This window comes from Xenopus laevis, chromosome 5S (assembly GCF_017654675.1).
Source record: "Xenopus laevis strain J_2021 chromosome 5S, Xenopus_laevis_v10.1, whole genome shotgun sequence".
Lineage (NCBI taxonomy): Eukaryota > Metazoa > Chordata > Amphibia > Anura > Pipidae > Xenopus > Xenopus laevis.
Window position 1 is genome coordinate 85,187,473 of NC_054380.1, and position 15,945 is coordinate 85,203,417.

Sequence of the window (15,945 nt, forward strand, 5' to 3'; positions counted from 1 at the left end):
AGTGTAAACCAAGAGAGCTGAAAAGCAGGAAGTAGTGTTCTGACTGACATGTTATACATCAAATCAATCCAGCCTTTATACATTACATTTTTGGCCAACTAACTATATTCAAAACATTTTTTATTTTGCACAGCCTATCTATTTACCCAGATTTTATTTTTACACTGAACAATTCCTTTAAAAATGTCTTACTTCAAAGTCAAGTAAATGACAGACGGGACCAAAATGATGCTTTTCTTGTACAATGACTTCCATCTACCATAAGGAAATCTACCAGAAACGTCATCCTTTTATGATGTAGATGTACACTTTATGAAAAATGTCTTTATAAATCAATTTCAGTGTCAACAACTGGGAACTAGAACCCCAAGCCATATGCATATACTGCAAAACATCAAAGGATGCATATATACACAGTTGACAAGTTACAAAAAATGTTAGATTCGTTTAAATTATTTCAGATAAGGTACCTACAGGCACGATCTGCTAACTGAAATAGTTTGCTAAATTCCTATAGCAACTGGTTCTCTACAAGTCAATTAGCAAAGCAATATCTTCACTAAATTAAGAGAAGCCATGTAATTACTTTATACCTCATATACTCAGGCACTTGACTACCTTCAGCATTATGTCCCCTGCAAATGCATTTGGAAAAACAATTAATAACATTTCATCCTTCTCTAAATTCCCTACTTTCCTACTGTTAATAAATGTAATATTTATTTGTTAACTTAATAGCAACATGTCCTTGGGAAAACTACAGAAAATGTGCAAGCTTGGCACATGTTTTATTTTCTAACCAGGATGCCTGGTGATTCTTCATTGGAATCCAGTCAGCTTTTTCCAGCACATTCACTGGAAACAGAGAGTTCTCTGTCTATTGTCCACCTACAGTACATTGTGGCTGAATAGTTGGAATCTAAAAAAAAATTTCCGAACCCTGTGCCCTAGATAGAAAAACGCTGTACCTAGTACAACAGCAATAAGCTTTTGACTAGCTTCAATAAGCACGGTTAGCGAGGCCCTAATACAACACAATAATTTTTTACGTTTGTTTCTGCAGTATTTTTCTGCATATTTATATAAGCTGCACAAAACAGCATATGAATTCTGTTTTCTGCACTGTTATTAGCACAGTCCATTGCCATATAAAATGCAACATACTGCTTTCAAACAGTGCAGTAGCTGCAAGTAAAACTGTACATAAATGCCTGCACAGTAAAGCTGGCCATAGACGCAATGATCCGATCGTACGAATCATGGATTCGTACAATTTTCGGACTGTGTGTGGAGAGTCCCGACATTTTTCGTCCAGTGGAGATTGGTCGTTTGGTCGATCGGACAGGTTAGAAAATTTCTGACGCCTGCCGATAATATCTCTGCATGTATTGCTGATCGTACGATTTTCAGTGGGAGACTGTCACTAGCTTTGTCAGACATAACTATCGTACGATTGGTAGAACATCGGCTGATCTGTTCTTTTACTACTTTATTTGATCGAAATGGTAAGACTTTGATCTGAATGGTTAGTGGAGGGTTGGGAGATGGGAAAGTCCGATCGTACGTTGATTTGTACGATCGGATCTTTGTGTCTATGGCCAGCTTTACATTCTGTAAGAAACATACTTTTTTTGTACTATAGCAGTTACCACACACATTTGCTTTACAGTTAAAATAAATAGTGCACTCTATGTGCAAGGGCACATGGAGGGTTGGCTCTGCTCCATTGATGATGTACATCAACCACATACAGTATAATAAACCATGTTGTGTACTGCCTGTAGAAAAAAGCCAAGGTGGATGATGTACATGTGACACCCTCTAACTATAGAGGAATCCACAAAAGAAGGAATTGGCAAGAAGAAAGCTCCCAAATTGTGGTGCTGGCCGCACCTGGAGGGCTAATGGCACTCTTATGGAGGGGGCTCAATTTAAAAGCCAGTGAGGGTGGGAATTGTGGAGAATGGGTATTCACTCTTCTAGAAATACCTGAAAAGGTCAGTTTGAAGGTCACTTAGGATGAGAATTGATATAAAAATATATATTTGATGTCCTAGATATTACTGAAACTATGACTTGTTTCATGAGCTAATGGACCTTCAAAGGGGGCTTTCATCAAAGGTGCAGGAAAGATGAAGTGAATGGTGCATCAAGTGATAGTAATGCAGTACCTTTGGTTTTCTGATTAGATATTTTCTTTGTAGCAATATTAACTATTAATCACAGAATCAATGTTTCATCTAACTTTTTTAATTGTGTTTTTAACAAATCCCCCCTTACTTGATTAATTATACCTGTCCCTTGCCTGTCTGCCTGCCTTTCCTGCACTAAAAATCTACTCCAGCAACTGTGGTTTAAAAGTTAATCTTGTAAACAGTACTAGCACAGATTATTCCGTTTTTGCAGGCCCTGATTGACAAGCTCCCAAAGGACCATAAGAGAATGTCAGAGTCCGCTATGCTCTTGAACCTATGTCCAGTTTAAATGGACAGAGGTTGAATTAAGGGAAAGGGTCTAGAGGACATAAAAGCACATTTTGATGAAGAACACAACTCTGGTAAGACCTTCGAAGATTTAAGAAGTGTCACCACATCACTATGAAGATTTTTCATTCTCCAACAAACGAATTACCAGCTTATCCCCAATCTTTGCAATAGCAGGCACTCCTTTCAAAGGTCACACCGTATAGACCTCAATTAGCATCAGCAAGAAGATAGTGAAAGGATGCCATAGACTGCAGAGCTCTGCTGCGTTAGTGCTTTATTGTACACACGACATGTTTCGAGTCACATGGACCCTTTCTCAAGTGTAACAATCACATGATCAAACCACATCTTATAGCCTTAATTGCCAAACAGTGCTCCTCCTCCCACCAATTAACTCATTAGTCCAGAGTAAAAGTGTAAAATAGGTAGAAAACATAGAACGTATAAAACGTTTAAAAGTCCCAGTGATCTCCAGTGTACATGTAGTGTCCAAGTGCCAAGGTTCCATATCTTCAGATACACTCTATAATAAAAGACAAAAATCCAAAGAACCCCACATCACCTTAGTCCAAAAAATGGACAACCGCTATTTAATTTAAAAACATTTAAAATAGATATTCACATAAGAAAGGTGGTACTATCCTTTTTTGGATCTACCTGTCCTGACAATCCAAGAATACATGCATAACTGTGCCTTTCCACAATTATTCTAGAGATACATTCATATTAGACTATTATATTAAACAATACGATTTAAAGCAATCGCTTCTCCCTTACCTTACCCCCAGCTGAGAGGATAGGCATCACTTAATATCTGAAATAAATAAGAGTAAATATTACAATTCTTATAAAAAGCATTTCAAACTCCAGGCATCATTAAGCCCAACTGGGGCTAGTGAATTCAATTTAGAAATCCATTTGGCTTCACGTTGTAGCATCTTTTGCTTAAAGTTACCACCTCGACTTAATGGTTGTACTACTTCGAGGACCACCCATTTCAATTGCCCGTGGCTATGTTTTGCCTCATTAAAATGTCGGGCTACAGTCGTATCTGTCTGAGATCCTGGTTTATAATTCCTTATGTCCCCTTTATGCTCTTTAATCCTGGTTTTTACATTTCTAATTGTTTGCCCCACATAGACTAGGCCACATGGGCACTTCAACATGTATATGACCCCTTTCGATTCACATGTGGCATAGTCATTCAAATTTAGTTTATTGCCTTTAGTGGGATGATTAATGCTTGACCCTTTTATTATCGAGGCGCAACAGACACAATTCAAGCACGGAAAGGTACCTTTCTTCTGTATTCCCAGGAACATCTGTTTCTTTTCTATAGGTAACTCTGAAGGGCATAGCATGTCCCTAATACTCATGCCCTTCCTGTAGCAGAACCGTGGGGGATCCTTAAATAACTTCCCAAAAGTCTTATCTCGTTGGAGAACAGGCCAATATTTCTTTATAACCTTTTCTATATTTTTGCTATGTCTAACGAATTTGGACACAAACATACTCCGGTTATCCTTCTGTCTCACCTGCCGACTTTTTTGTAACAGTTCTTTCCTTGGTATAGACTTTACTTCCTCCATTACTTTTTTGACATGCTTAGACTCATATCCCCTTTGTACAAACCGCTCACTTAAGGAATATAATAGTCTAATATGAATGTATCTCTAGAATAATTGTGGAAAGGCACAGTTATGCATGTATTCTTGGATTGTCAGGACAGGTAGATCCAAAAAAGGATAGTACCACCTTTCTTATGTGAATATCTATTTTAAATGTTTTTAAATTAAATAGCGGTTGTCCATTTTTTGGACTAAGGTGATGTGGGGTTCTTTGGATTTTTGTCTTTTATTATAGAGTGTATCTGAAGATATGGAACCTTGGCACTTGGACACTACATGTACACTGGAGATCACTGGGACTTTTAAACGTTTTATACGTTCTATGTTTTCTACCTATTTTACACTTTTACTCTGGACTAATGAGTTAATTGGTGGGAGGAGGAGCACTGTTTGGCAATTAAGGCTATAAGATGTGGTTTGATCATGTGATTGTTACACTTGAGAAAGGGTCCATGTGACTCGAAACATGTCGTGTGTACAATAAAGCACTAACGCAGCAGAGCTCTGCAGTCTATGGCATCCTTTCACTATCTTCTTGCTGATGCTAATTGAGGTCTATACGGTGTGACCTTTGAAAGGAGTGCCTGCTATTGCAAAGATTGGGGATAAGCTGGTAATTCGTTTGTTGGAGATTTGATTACACCGCAATCAGCCTATTTCACCCCATGGGACTATGATGTCCGCAGAAAACCATACAGAACTTATAGCCAGCACCTTCTCCTATAGTGAAGCTGAAGCGCAAAGGATTTTGGCTGGAATTGAAGTGGATAATGCAGTAAACCTGAATACTGTGAGTAATCCTGATTTAAAGAGACTATTACTGAATGTGCAGAAAAAAGAAGTGAACATTATCACGCATATTAATTCATTAGCACAATATATAAAAGCTAAACGTATCCCTCGTGGACTGCGATGTGATTTGCGTCCCAATCTTTGTCCTGATGACCCTGTACTAATCCAGAGATGGGAGGAGATTTGTAACAAATGCAGTTTGGATTTAATGTTACTTACAATCGATAGGTTGCAAGTTAAAGTTCAGCCGATCCGTGAAGAAATCGAGAGGCTGAAAGTGGAAGTGAGGCAAAGTGAGTCAGAGGAGGCGGCACAGAAGACCTTTAACGAACAAGCGGAAGCGCTGATTAAACTACGTGCTGCTATTACAGAGCGAAAGGCGGCGAAATTTGAACGGGATACACAAGATTACCTCCAACGGCGGGTGTACACTTGGAGAGAGGAGCGGAATAGGCAGCGGTGGGGGCGGAGGAACCCGAACATCGGTCTGCAAGCTCCTGAAGGAGAAGTGTATTTGACAGAGAGCCGTTACAGACACCCTCGAGGATATCCAAAAAGAGCACAAGGAGGATATCGGCGCTCCTATCCACAACAATATCCCCCACAACGGTATCCCTCTCAGCAGTACTCGAGCGATTACAGTGAACAAACGTCAAGCGAAGAGCTACTAGATTCGTCAGCAGACCGAGGAGCGGCACAATGTGTTTCTTTTCCTTTTTTAGGTCAAAGCCAGGCGGGCCAAGATGTGGGACCCGCAAGAGAGAACAGTACAAGAGGCAAAGGGCATCGAAAGAATCCCAGGGCCCCTCTTCAGAGGGAAGATTATCCACGCAGAACACAATCGTACAAGAGGTAAATCTTGTGGTGAACATTTCCTCATACAAACTGTCGGCGTATGAACAATCTGTGCTTAATAGGGGCTTAGGTTTTGTACCGACTTATTGCGGGGACGTGATTGATTGGGATATAGAGTTTAAAAAGTTTGTACGTAGCCTAAAACTGAAAATGTATTTTGCCAATGTACCAGCTGTAGAACAAACTAAAGAGGTGGTTAGAAAGTTTACCCAGCGGAGTGAATTTATGCCTGAAATAGAGAACGTCTCCCTAGATATGTTTGAGCATTTGGTTGGTATGGAGGTTAAGCATATTTGGGAACAAATGGAGCAAAAAAAACTTAGATACAACTTAACGTTAAAGGAAAAAAAGGCACTTGATGGGTTAAAAATGAATAAAAATATAGTAATCAAGAAGGCCGATAAAGGCGGTGCATTGGTAATAATGGACCATACAATGTATGTAAATGAGGCCAATAGACAATTGATGATGCCTGGACATTACGAAAAAGTGGGTTATAATCCAACAGATGAGATAAAGGAAGCGGTCGATTTAATGGTTACAGAGGCATTTGACAACAATGTTATTCCTAAAAATGTTAAAGATTTCTTGATTAATGCCCATCCAAAGATACCAGTACTGTATCTTCTTCCTAAGATACATAAATCTTTGCTCAATCCACCAGGGCGCCCTATAGTATCCGGCGTGGGGTCTATCTTAGAGCCTCTTGCACAGTTTGTGGATGCCTACTTACAATCAATGGTTACAGAGATTCCTACGTGTTTGAAAGATACGAATGATCTATTGTGCAGACTTGAGGACCTACCCCCTTTACCTAATGGTATAGTTCTAGCCAGTATAGACATTCAGAGTCTTTTTACTTCCATTCCCCAGGAAGAAGGGATTAGGTATATCGAGGAAGCACTATTGGATACCACGATTGATACCCAGTTGGTATACTTTTTGTTGGATTGCTTGACAATGGTGTTGTGTAAAAACTATTTCAGATTTGGAGGGGAGTACTATTGGCAGAGACAGGGGACCTCGATGGGTGCCCCGGTCGCCCCCTCTTTTGCCAATTTGTTTGTTCGCAGATTAGAGGAGAAATTCTTCCTGAGACACAGGTTAAGTGAACATATCATATTATATCTTAGATATGTGGATGATATCCTGATATTATGGAATGGGACCATGGATGCATTAAATGAGATGGTTAATGAAGCAAATGGGTCACTCGAGACTATACAGTTTACGGTTGAAATGTCCGATAAGGAGTTACACTTCCTAGATGTTCAACTCACTATTCGTAATGGGGCGATTAGCACTAACTTGTATAGAAAAGGAACAGATAGAAATAACTTACTCCATGCCCAGAGTTTTCATAACCCAAGTACCGTTAAAGCAATCCCTAAGGGTCAGTTTTTAAGGGCCAAAAGGATTGCCTCTACAGATGATGATTATAGAAGGGCTGGCCAGTCCTTAAGTGAGCGGTTTGTACAAAGGGGATATGAGTCTAAGCATGTCAAAAAAGTAATGGAGGAAGTAAAGTCTATACCAAGGAAAGAACTGTTACAAAAAAGTCGGCAGGTGAGACAGAAGGATAACCGGAGTATGTTTGTGTCCAAATTCGTTAGACATAGCAAAAATATAGAAAAGGTTATAAAGAAATATTGGCCTGTTCTCCAACGAGATAAGACTTTTGGGAAGTTATTTAAGGATCCCCCACGGTTCTGCTACAGGAAGGGCATGAGTATTAGGGACATGCTATGCCCTTCAGAGTTACCTATAGAAAAGAAACAGATGTTCCTGGGAATACAGAAGAAAGGTACCTTTCCGTGCTTGAATTGTGTCTGTTGCGCCTCGATAATAAAAGGGTCAAGCATTAATCATCCCACTAAAGGCAATAAACTAAATTTGAATGACTATGCCACATGTGAATCGAAAGGGGTCATATACATGTTGAAGTGCCCATGTGGCCTAGTCTATGTGGGGCAAACAATTAGAAATGTAAAAACCAGGATTAAAGAGCATAAAGGGGACATAAGGAATTATAAACCAGGATCTCAGACAGATACGACTGTAGCCCGACATTTTAATGAGGCAAAACATAGCCACGGGCAATTGAAATGGGTGGTCCTCGAAGTAGTACAACCATTAAGTCGAGGTGGTAACTTTAAGCAAAAGATGCTACAACGTGAAGCCAAATGGATTTCTAAATTGAATTCACTAGCCCCAGTTGGGCTTAATGATGCCTGGAGTTTGAAATGCTTTTTATAAGAATTGTAATATTTACTCTTATTTATTTCAGATATTAAGTGATGCCTATCCTCTCAGCTGGGGGTAAGGTAAGGGAGAAGCGATTGCTTTAAATCGTATTGTTTAATATAATAGTCTAATATGAATGTATCTCTAGAATAATTGTGGAAAGGCACAGTTATGCATGTATTCTTGGATTGTCAGGACAGGTAGATCCAAAAAAGGATAGTACCACCTTTCTTTTGTGAATATCTATTTTAAATGTTTTTAAATTAAATAGCGGTTGTCCATTTTTTGGACTAAGGTGATGTGGGGTTCTTTGGATTTTTGTCTTTTATTATAGAGTGTATCTGAAGATATGGAACCTTGGCACTTGGACACTACATGTACACTGGAGATCACTGGGACTTTTAAACGTTTTATACGTTCTATGTTTTCTACCTATTTTACACTTTTACTCTGGACTAATGAGTTAATTGGTGGGAGGAGGAGCACTGTTTGGCAATTAAGGCTATAAGATGTGGTTTGATCATGTGATTGTTACACTTGAGAAAGGGTCCATGTGACTCGAAACATGTCGTGTGTACAATAAAGCACTAACGCAGCAGAGCTCTGCAGTCTATGGCATCCTTTCACTATCTTCTTGCTGAAGATTTTTCATTCATTCAGGTCATGATATATCTAATATAAGTAATTAAAAAAAAAAACAACTGGACTTGCTAAGTAATTATTGAAGATGTTTCACCACTCATCCGAGCAGTTTATTCAGTTCAATTGACTGGTGTGGGCAAATAGACTCTTCCACTAATCCAATCACAATGGCACATTGTAACTCTTCAGAGAGGTGACATCTGAAATTTACAGAGGTGTTGATTCTGTGTAGTTACTGTGATAGGATTATCCAATGTGTCATGCAACTACCAGAAACAGCTGTTACTTGTGAGAGTTGCAAGAATGGATGTGTGAAGTGTTCTGAAACCGCCAGGGTACAGATGTCACCATTTAAGAGTTTGTGTCCTTCATGTTATGTTCTTCATGTAAATTATGTGATTGCTTGTTTGTAAGACAATGATCCGTTCCTGTGCTGCTTTGTAAGTCAAGCAGCCATTTGGATGTGTCCTGTACCACATGCACAGCTATGTCTTGCTTTCAGAAATACAAAAATTCACCCAAATAAATACATCATAAAAATCCAGCACCAGACAAGTTTGTTTAGGACAAGCTGCATATTTTAAATACCAGTCATGTCATGCTGACACTTTCTGCCATAAACATCTTGATACCGGGAACCCTAGAGGGGCAGCCCACAATTTGGCAGACTGTAGTTTACTGAATCACCATTGAAAAACCCTTCATATGCAAAATGTATTAAGTCACAGTTTTAATGTATGTGCTTTTATTAAGTGTTTTTTTCTATATTAGTGATCCTGAAGCCAAAACAATTCTCATAGCGATAAGACTGGCAGAGCAGATAAATCCAAATCCTAAAGCTGATGGAAGAAACCACATAGAAGATTAAAGAAACCACTATACTTAAAACAAAGTCATCTCACAGAGGAGCAAAGATGCCCTGAACTAGGCTGTCTTAAAACTTCTTAAAGGAGAACTAAAGAAGTAGGACAGACATGTTGTACATTACGTTTTGGGCTTCTATAACAGCCCAAGGCAACCACAGCCCTTTAGGAGGGAAGATTTTTGCTTTCAAAGATGCCCCAGTAGCTCCCCATCTTCTTTTCTGCTGATTCACTGCACATGCTCTGTGCTGCTGTCACTAACTGGGCTTAGGGACTAACTCACAATATACTGTATATATCAAGAGAGAATTAAGTGTCACAATATTAGACTGATTAGTAAATAATTCAGCAGCTTGGAATGGCAGCTTGGAAACCAGCACAATTAGCATCAGAATTTAATAATCAGCCCTGTAGTATCATCTTATATTACAGGCCAACCTCCCTTTCTGCTTGATAATTTGTGACAACCCCTAAGCTTAGCTTCTCAACAGCTGCTCAGAGCCCACTGAGCATGTGCGTGTCACAGACACTACTAACAAAATCCAAGATGGGAAACTCCTGTGACAACTCATTACTACTATAGAGATGCTTAACCTTTAGGATGGTTCACTAAGGGACATATTTACTTAGCTCAAGTGAAGGATTAGAAGGAAAAATACTTCAAATTTCGAAGTATTTTTTTGGCTACTTCGACCTTCGACTACGAATTCGACTTCAAATCGAACGTTTCGAACAAAAAATCGTTCGACTATTCGACCATTCGATAGTCGAAGTACTGTCTCTTTAAAAAAAACTGCGACCACCTACTTCGCCACCTAAAACCTACCGAGCACCAATGTTAGCCTATGGGGAAGGTCCCCATAGGCTTTCTAGGCAATTTGGGAGCGAAGGAAATTCGTTCAATCGATGGATTAAAAACGAAAAAGATTTTTCCTCCGATAGTTCGAACGAAGGATTTAACTTCGAGGGTCGAATATCGAGGATTAATTAACCCTCGATATTCGACCAATAGTAAATGTGCCCCTAAGTTATGACCTTTCTATCCATATTCATTTTATGAGTTTAGTTTACCTTTAGCTAGTGATGAATTAAAAAGAGCAGGCGATCATACCTGTAAGTAAAGACATCTGTCTACTCCTGGCAATCTGCATGAACTGAATCTGTTTGTGCTTTATTATATAATCAATATTGCCTTATAAGATCATTGCAGTCTGCCCATTTCATTCTCTCCTGACACATCAGTACAAACAACCTACTGTATGCTGTGTTCTAACTAAGTGGTCAATCTGGTTTAGATTTTCATTTAATTTGTGTTGCCATGGTTATACAACCAGTATTTAAGAGTTTTTTGTGGGCATTTATTTTTTTCCGGGAAACCGCTGCTCAGAATGGCACGAATGGAACATCACCTGTAAATGTAATGAAGCAATGATGTACTGATTGATCAAAACTGAAAAGTCTTGAAATGTCATTGGGCATTTCTTTATCTTTATGTTTTAGGAATGTATTTGTCTTGTGAATATTCTTGATTGCAAGGAGACAAGTTTTCTTGCATTTTATGGTGAAGTTTTGGCTCCCGGTTTTATTATTGACTAATTTAAATATTGACTAATTTTGATCTGCAGGTGAAGCTTTCTCTAAAAAAATTATCTCACTCAGTATTTGATAAACTTTGCAATGAGTTGTTATATTATTTTAGATTGCACTAATACAGGATTAAGTTGGATCCCTGCACTTTTGGCAGGGTGTAGATTAGTCAGTATTCTTAAGGGGTCAGCCTTTTTTGTTCAGGTATACATACTGTGCTATTTGGTTTTTTTTGGCAAATAATTGTTGAAGTGAAAGCTTCAATATTTGACAAATTCTGTACGTTACACTTCTGCAAAAAGATAGACACTAATGATTTACTCTGGTGTAAGGGGCAAATAAATTGCTTAAGGGAAAATTGTAGTACAGGTATGGGATTTGTTATCCAGAAAGCTCGGGCCTGGGTTCCCAATAGGCTGGTTTTGCATCCAATAAGGATTCATTGTATATTAGTTTTGATCAAGTAAAAGGAACTGTTTTATTACACAGAAAAAATTTTGGATTATTTTTTTAAAATGGAGTCTATGGGTACAGTTATGGGATCTGTTTTCCGAAAACCTGTTATTCAGAAGGCTTCGATTTACGGGAAGACGATCTCCCATAGACTCCATTTTAAACAACTAATTCACATTTTTAAAACTGATTTCCTTTTTCTCTGTAATAATAAAACAGTACCTTGTATTTTATCCCAACTAATCCTTTTTGGAGGAAAAAACTATCCTATTGGGTTTATTTATTTATGTTTAAATAATTTTTTAGTGGATTTAGCATATGGTGATCCAAATTACAGAAAGACCCATAATCTGGAAAATCCCAAATCCCAAGCATTCTGGAAAACAGGTTCCATACCTGTATGTAGTAGTTCATATATGACCAAATGCTTGTACATACGGAGATTGCCCTGTTGGGGTTATACATCATTATATCACCTGCAGTTGTGCTGAGAGTTACCTTAACCATTTCTTAAGAAAAGTGCAGTACTGTAATAAAAGAATGCTGATTTATAAGAGACAGTCAGAAACCGAACATTCTTACAATTTCCTTAATCTGAAGTCTTTCTGCCTACCACTTTAAAAGGGAAACTACAGATAGAATTAGGGTTGACACATTCCAAGGGGTCAGTAATATACAGTTTAACCAGATGAAAACTGTAGCTAGAAAATAATTTTATATAGGTTTAATTATTAATCAGTTAGTTAATGAATCAATCAATAAGAGCAGTTTATACCATTTGAGGCTTATTTATTATGTTGTGTAAAATGAAATTCACTGAAAAAACTATGTAAAATAAATGGCAAATTTATCAAGGTGTGTTTTATTTTATGCCTTGCAAACACCAGATTTACCTCTGTTATTTTGCACTGCTTCCAGCAGAAGTGACTCAAAGAAAAAACTCTAACAAAGATTTATGCTGTTTTTTTACACTGTGTATTAAGCTGCTGTTTTCTACACAGCATATGAAATATGCTCCTATGTTTCTCATCTCCATACCTTGTTTTGATTAGAAATCCAGCAATGGCCTCATTCTCTCTGTAGAGGCACTAAACCCAACACCAAGGGGCATATTTATTATGCGGCATAAAAAACAGCAACAAAATTCACCACGATTCTCTACGTAAATAACCCCACACTATTTTAAACATTTTTTTTAAATGTGACTTTGACGGAACTTACTTACAAAGGTCTGCAGTGGTATAAAATAACAGCAGCAAATATGTTGTTCACTTAGGAGGCAGATTTATTAAGGGTCAAATTGAAAATTTGAATTCGAAATTCAGTTTGCCAAATCGAATTCGATTTTCATGATTTATCATACTCTGGTCCTTTACGAACTTGACTATTCACCACCTACAGTAAAGCCTGCCAAATTGCTGTTTGAGTCAAAAAGTTGAATTGAGTTTTTAAAATTCTAATCAAATTTGATTCGAATTCTATTCAAATTTGTGGGTCGATCGTTTTCACCCAAATTTAAAAAATTAGATTTTTTTTTTTTAATAAATTGCAATTTCAAGTTCATGGGAGTTTATGGGAGTTTTAAATAACTCCCATGAACTCAAAATATAACCCTTGATAAATCTGCCCCTAAAGTGTAAAATAAAACACAACTTGATAATATTGCCATTTATTAAACACAGCTTTTTTAATAAATAGGCCCCTAAGACTTTCTAACACTTATGATTCATATATGTGTTATTATGTGTGATATATACCAAATGCTGAGTGGGGAGCTATGGGGCCATGATGACCATGAGGGCTCATTTATAAACAGTACACAAAGCTGTTAATCAGTGATTTGCTATTTTCAGCCAGCTGCAAAGCAATCGACTGGTTACCAGGGGTTACTGCCCAAGTGCAAATTTGCCCAGTGATATAAAAAAAGACACTGGAAGCAATCAACTGGTTTCCATGGGTTACTGCCCAGGTGCAAATTTGTCCAGTGATATTAATGAGTCCCTAGACACCTCTACTGTGCGGCAAGCAGTGATGTGACAGTTAGTGGTTTATTCAGTAATTGTTAAAAGTGTGGAACTGCTTTATAGTGATGTAGGGACCCCTACTGGGTAATCTGCCCTGCAGCTTTAAGGCCCCCACCTTTTTTCTTAGAGTGATCTGCCAGGAGAGAATGACACTCCCCTGCTACACTGCTATATAGTGTGAGTAGGGAGTGGCCACTTCCTCTTTGGCCTGTGGATGGTGATCCAGCTGGGTGTGCTCAGGGGAGCCTGGGCACAGCTAGGCCCAGAAAGGCCCATGTGCTTTGGAAGAAGAAGTCGGGGACCAGGTAACCCCGTGAATGAGGAATAGTTGCACTAGGGCAGACTTGTTATAGTCTCTCTAGGAGAGAAAGGCAGAGAGGTGAGAGAGAAAGAGCAGCTGAAGCTCCAACAAGGATTTGCAGAAAGGGAGTAGCTTCCCAGAGGCTCTGTGTGTTGCCTCCAGTCAGGGACCTCAGTGAAGAAGGACTGTAGGGTAGAAGCTGCTTTCCTGACAACTTCCAGGAGGGAATGTGTGTGAATACTGCAAATGCCTAATGGAGACCTTTCCTCTGTGAGAAATGCCTAATGCCTGCAGCTCTGTGTGAGAAATGTGCTATTGCCTCAGCTCCTGTGTGAGTACTAAACCTGTGGTCACTTGCCTAGTGCATAGTTAAATAAACCGTTTTCTGTTTTACTGCAAGAACCTCCTGGCGCCCATCTTTTGTTGTATGCACAGTAGCCTGGGGGGATGTAGTTGCACTACACCATAGAGGGAACACTTCCACATGGCGAAGGCCCTGACCCTGTTGTGTGAAGTCGCGTGTAACCCATGCTTCTACTGCTAGCTGGACAGTTTAACTATTTGTGTGCTATGCAGCCCAAATAGGTGTTACATTTGGCGCCCAACGTGGGGCTCGATTCCCTAAAACCAGGCTGTGCATTGTTTTGTTCGAATCGTACGAATGGATGTACGAATTTGTCGGAGTGTACGAATGGATCGTACGAATTTTTCGAAGTGGATAAACGGAACGTACAAATTCTTCGAATCGTATGGATTTCCTTCGAAGTATTTGGCCGTGGGTTCGGGCTTGGAGGTTCGCCCCGAATTACACAAAGGCCTGCGGATGTCAGTTGGATGGGAGGAAGATGGATGTCCCGGATGGAGCCATTTCCTGCTCATGTGTGATCCCGGATCATGGATCTGGAAGAGGAGAACCTGGAGGATGGATTCTTCTGATGTTTGCTACAGCTCTTCTATGGACTCCTGCAGAGTGAGATGCCTAGAGTGCTGCTTGCTTGTTTTTTTGTGGCTGGAAGGACTGCTGGACTAAGTGGGTTCTAATTCAGGACTATTGATCCCCACCACCATTTCTTCTGCCTTCACCTACTCGCTGAGTAGTGTTTCTGCACCCAAGGACTGGCCTGTGTGGACCCTTGGGAGGGGGAGAAGTATTTTTGCTGATGTGTAATAAAGTTGACCAACTGCAATGTTTATTATGCAATTGAAAATGTTTGATACAGTATTGTGCATGCTGTGTTTCCTTTACAGTGACCATTGTTACCAGGTATGCCTTAGGAGAGGATACCAGAAGTGGATGTGATGGTACTGTAAGTTGATATATGTTGGGGATGTTTAAACCATTGTCGGGACGAAATGGGTTTTTCCCCCGGGTGTATGTAGGGACCCCTACTGGGTAATCTGCCCTGCAGCTTTAAGGCCCCCACCTTTTTTCTTAGAGTGATCTGCCAGGAGAGAATGACACTCCCCTGCTACACTGCTATATAGTGTGAGTAGGGAGTGGCCACTTCCTCTTTGGCCTGTGGATGGTGATCCAGCTGGGTGTGCTCAGGGGAGCCTGGGCACAGCTAGGCCCAGAAAGGCCCATGTGCTTTGGAAGAAGAAGTCGGGGACCAGGTAACCCCGTGAATGAGGAATAGTTGCACTAGGGCAGACTTGTTATAGTCTCTCTAGGAGAGAAAGGCAGAGAGGTGAGAGAGAAAGAGCAGCTGAAGCTCCAACAAGGATTTGCAGAAAGGGAGTAGCTTCCCAGCGGCTGTGTGTTGCCTCCAGTCAGGGACCTCAGTGAAGAGGGACTGTAGGGTAGAAGCTGCTTTCCTGACAACTTCCAGGAGGGAATGTGTGTGAATACTGCAAATGCCTAATGGAGACCTTTCCTCTGTGAGAAATGCCTAATGCCTGCAGCTCTGTGTGAGAAATGTGCTATTGCCTCAGCTCCTGTGTGAGTACTAAACCTGTGGTCACTTGCCTAGTGCATAGTTAAATAAACCGTTTTCTGTTTTACTGCAAGAACCTCCTGGCGCCCATCTTTTGTTGTATGCACAGTAGCCTGGGGGGATGTAGTTGCACTAC

At 39.7% G+C, this 15,945-nt stretch overlaps 2 protein-coding genes across 3 annotated transcripts in view; one reads left to right on the plus strand and one right to left on the minus strand.

Moving 5' to 3' along the window:
- The window catches only part of kbtbd11.S (kelch repeat and BTB (POZ) domain containing 11 S homeolog), a 42,816-nt gene that overhangs the window by 15,070 nt on the left and 11,801 nt on the right, over positions 1-15,945 (minus strand). The window lies entirely within an intron of this gene.
- LOC121394259 lies at positions 4,780-8,605 on the plus strand. 2 transcript variants are annotated; one of them, XM_041564733.1, is made up of 3 exons: positions 4,780-5,758; positions 8,049-8,085; positions 8,340-8,605. In XM_041564733.1, exons 1-2 carry the CDS (start codon positions 4,788-4,790, stop codon positions 8,053-8,055), a joined length of 978 nt encoding a protein of 325 aa, XP_041420667.1. In that variant the 5' UTR covers positions 4,780-4,787; the 3' UTR covers positions 8,056-8,085; positions 8,340-8,605. The 2 variants fall into 2 exon arrangements, 1 of the variants encoding a protein (XP_041420667.1); XR_005961594.1 differs by lacking the exon at positions 4,780-5,758 and having other exon boundaries at positions 6,998-8,085.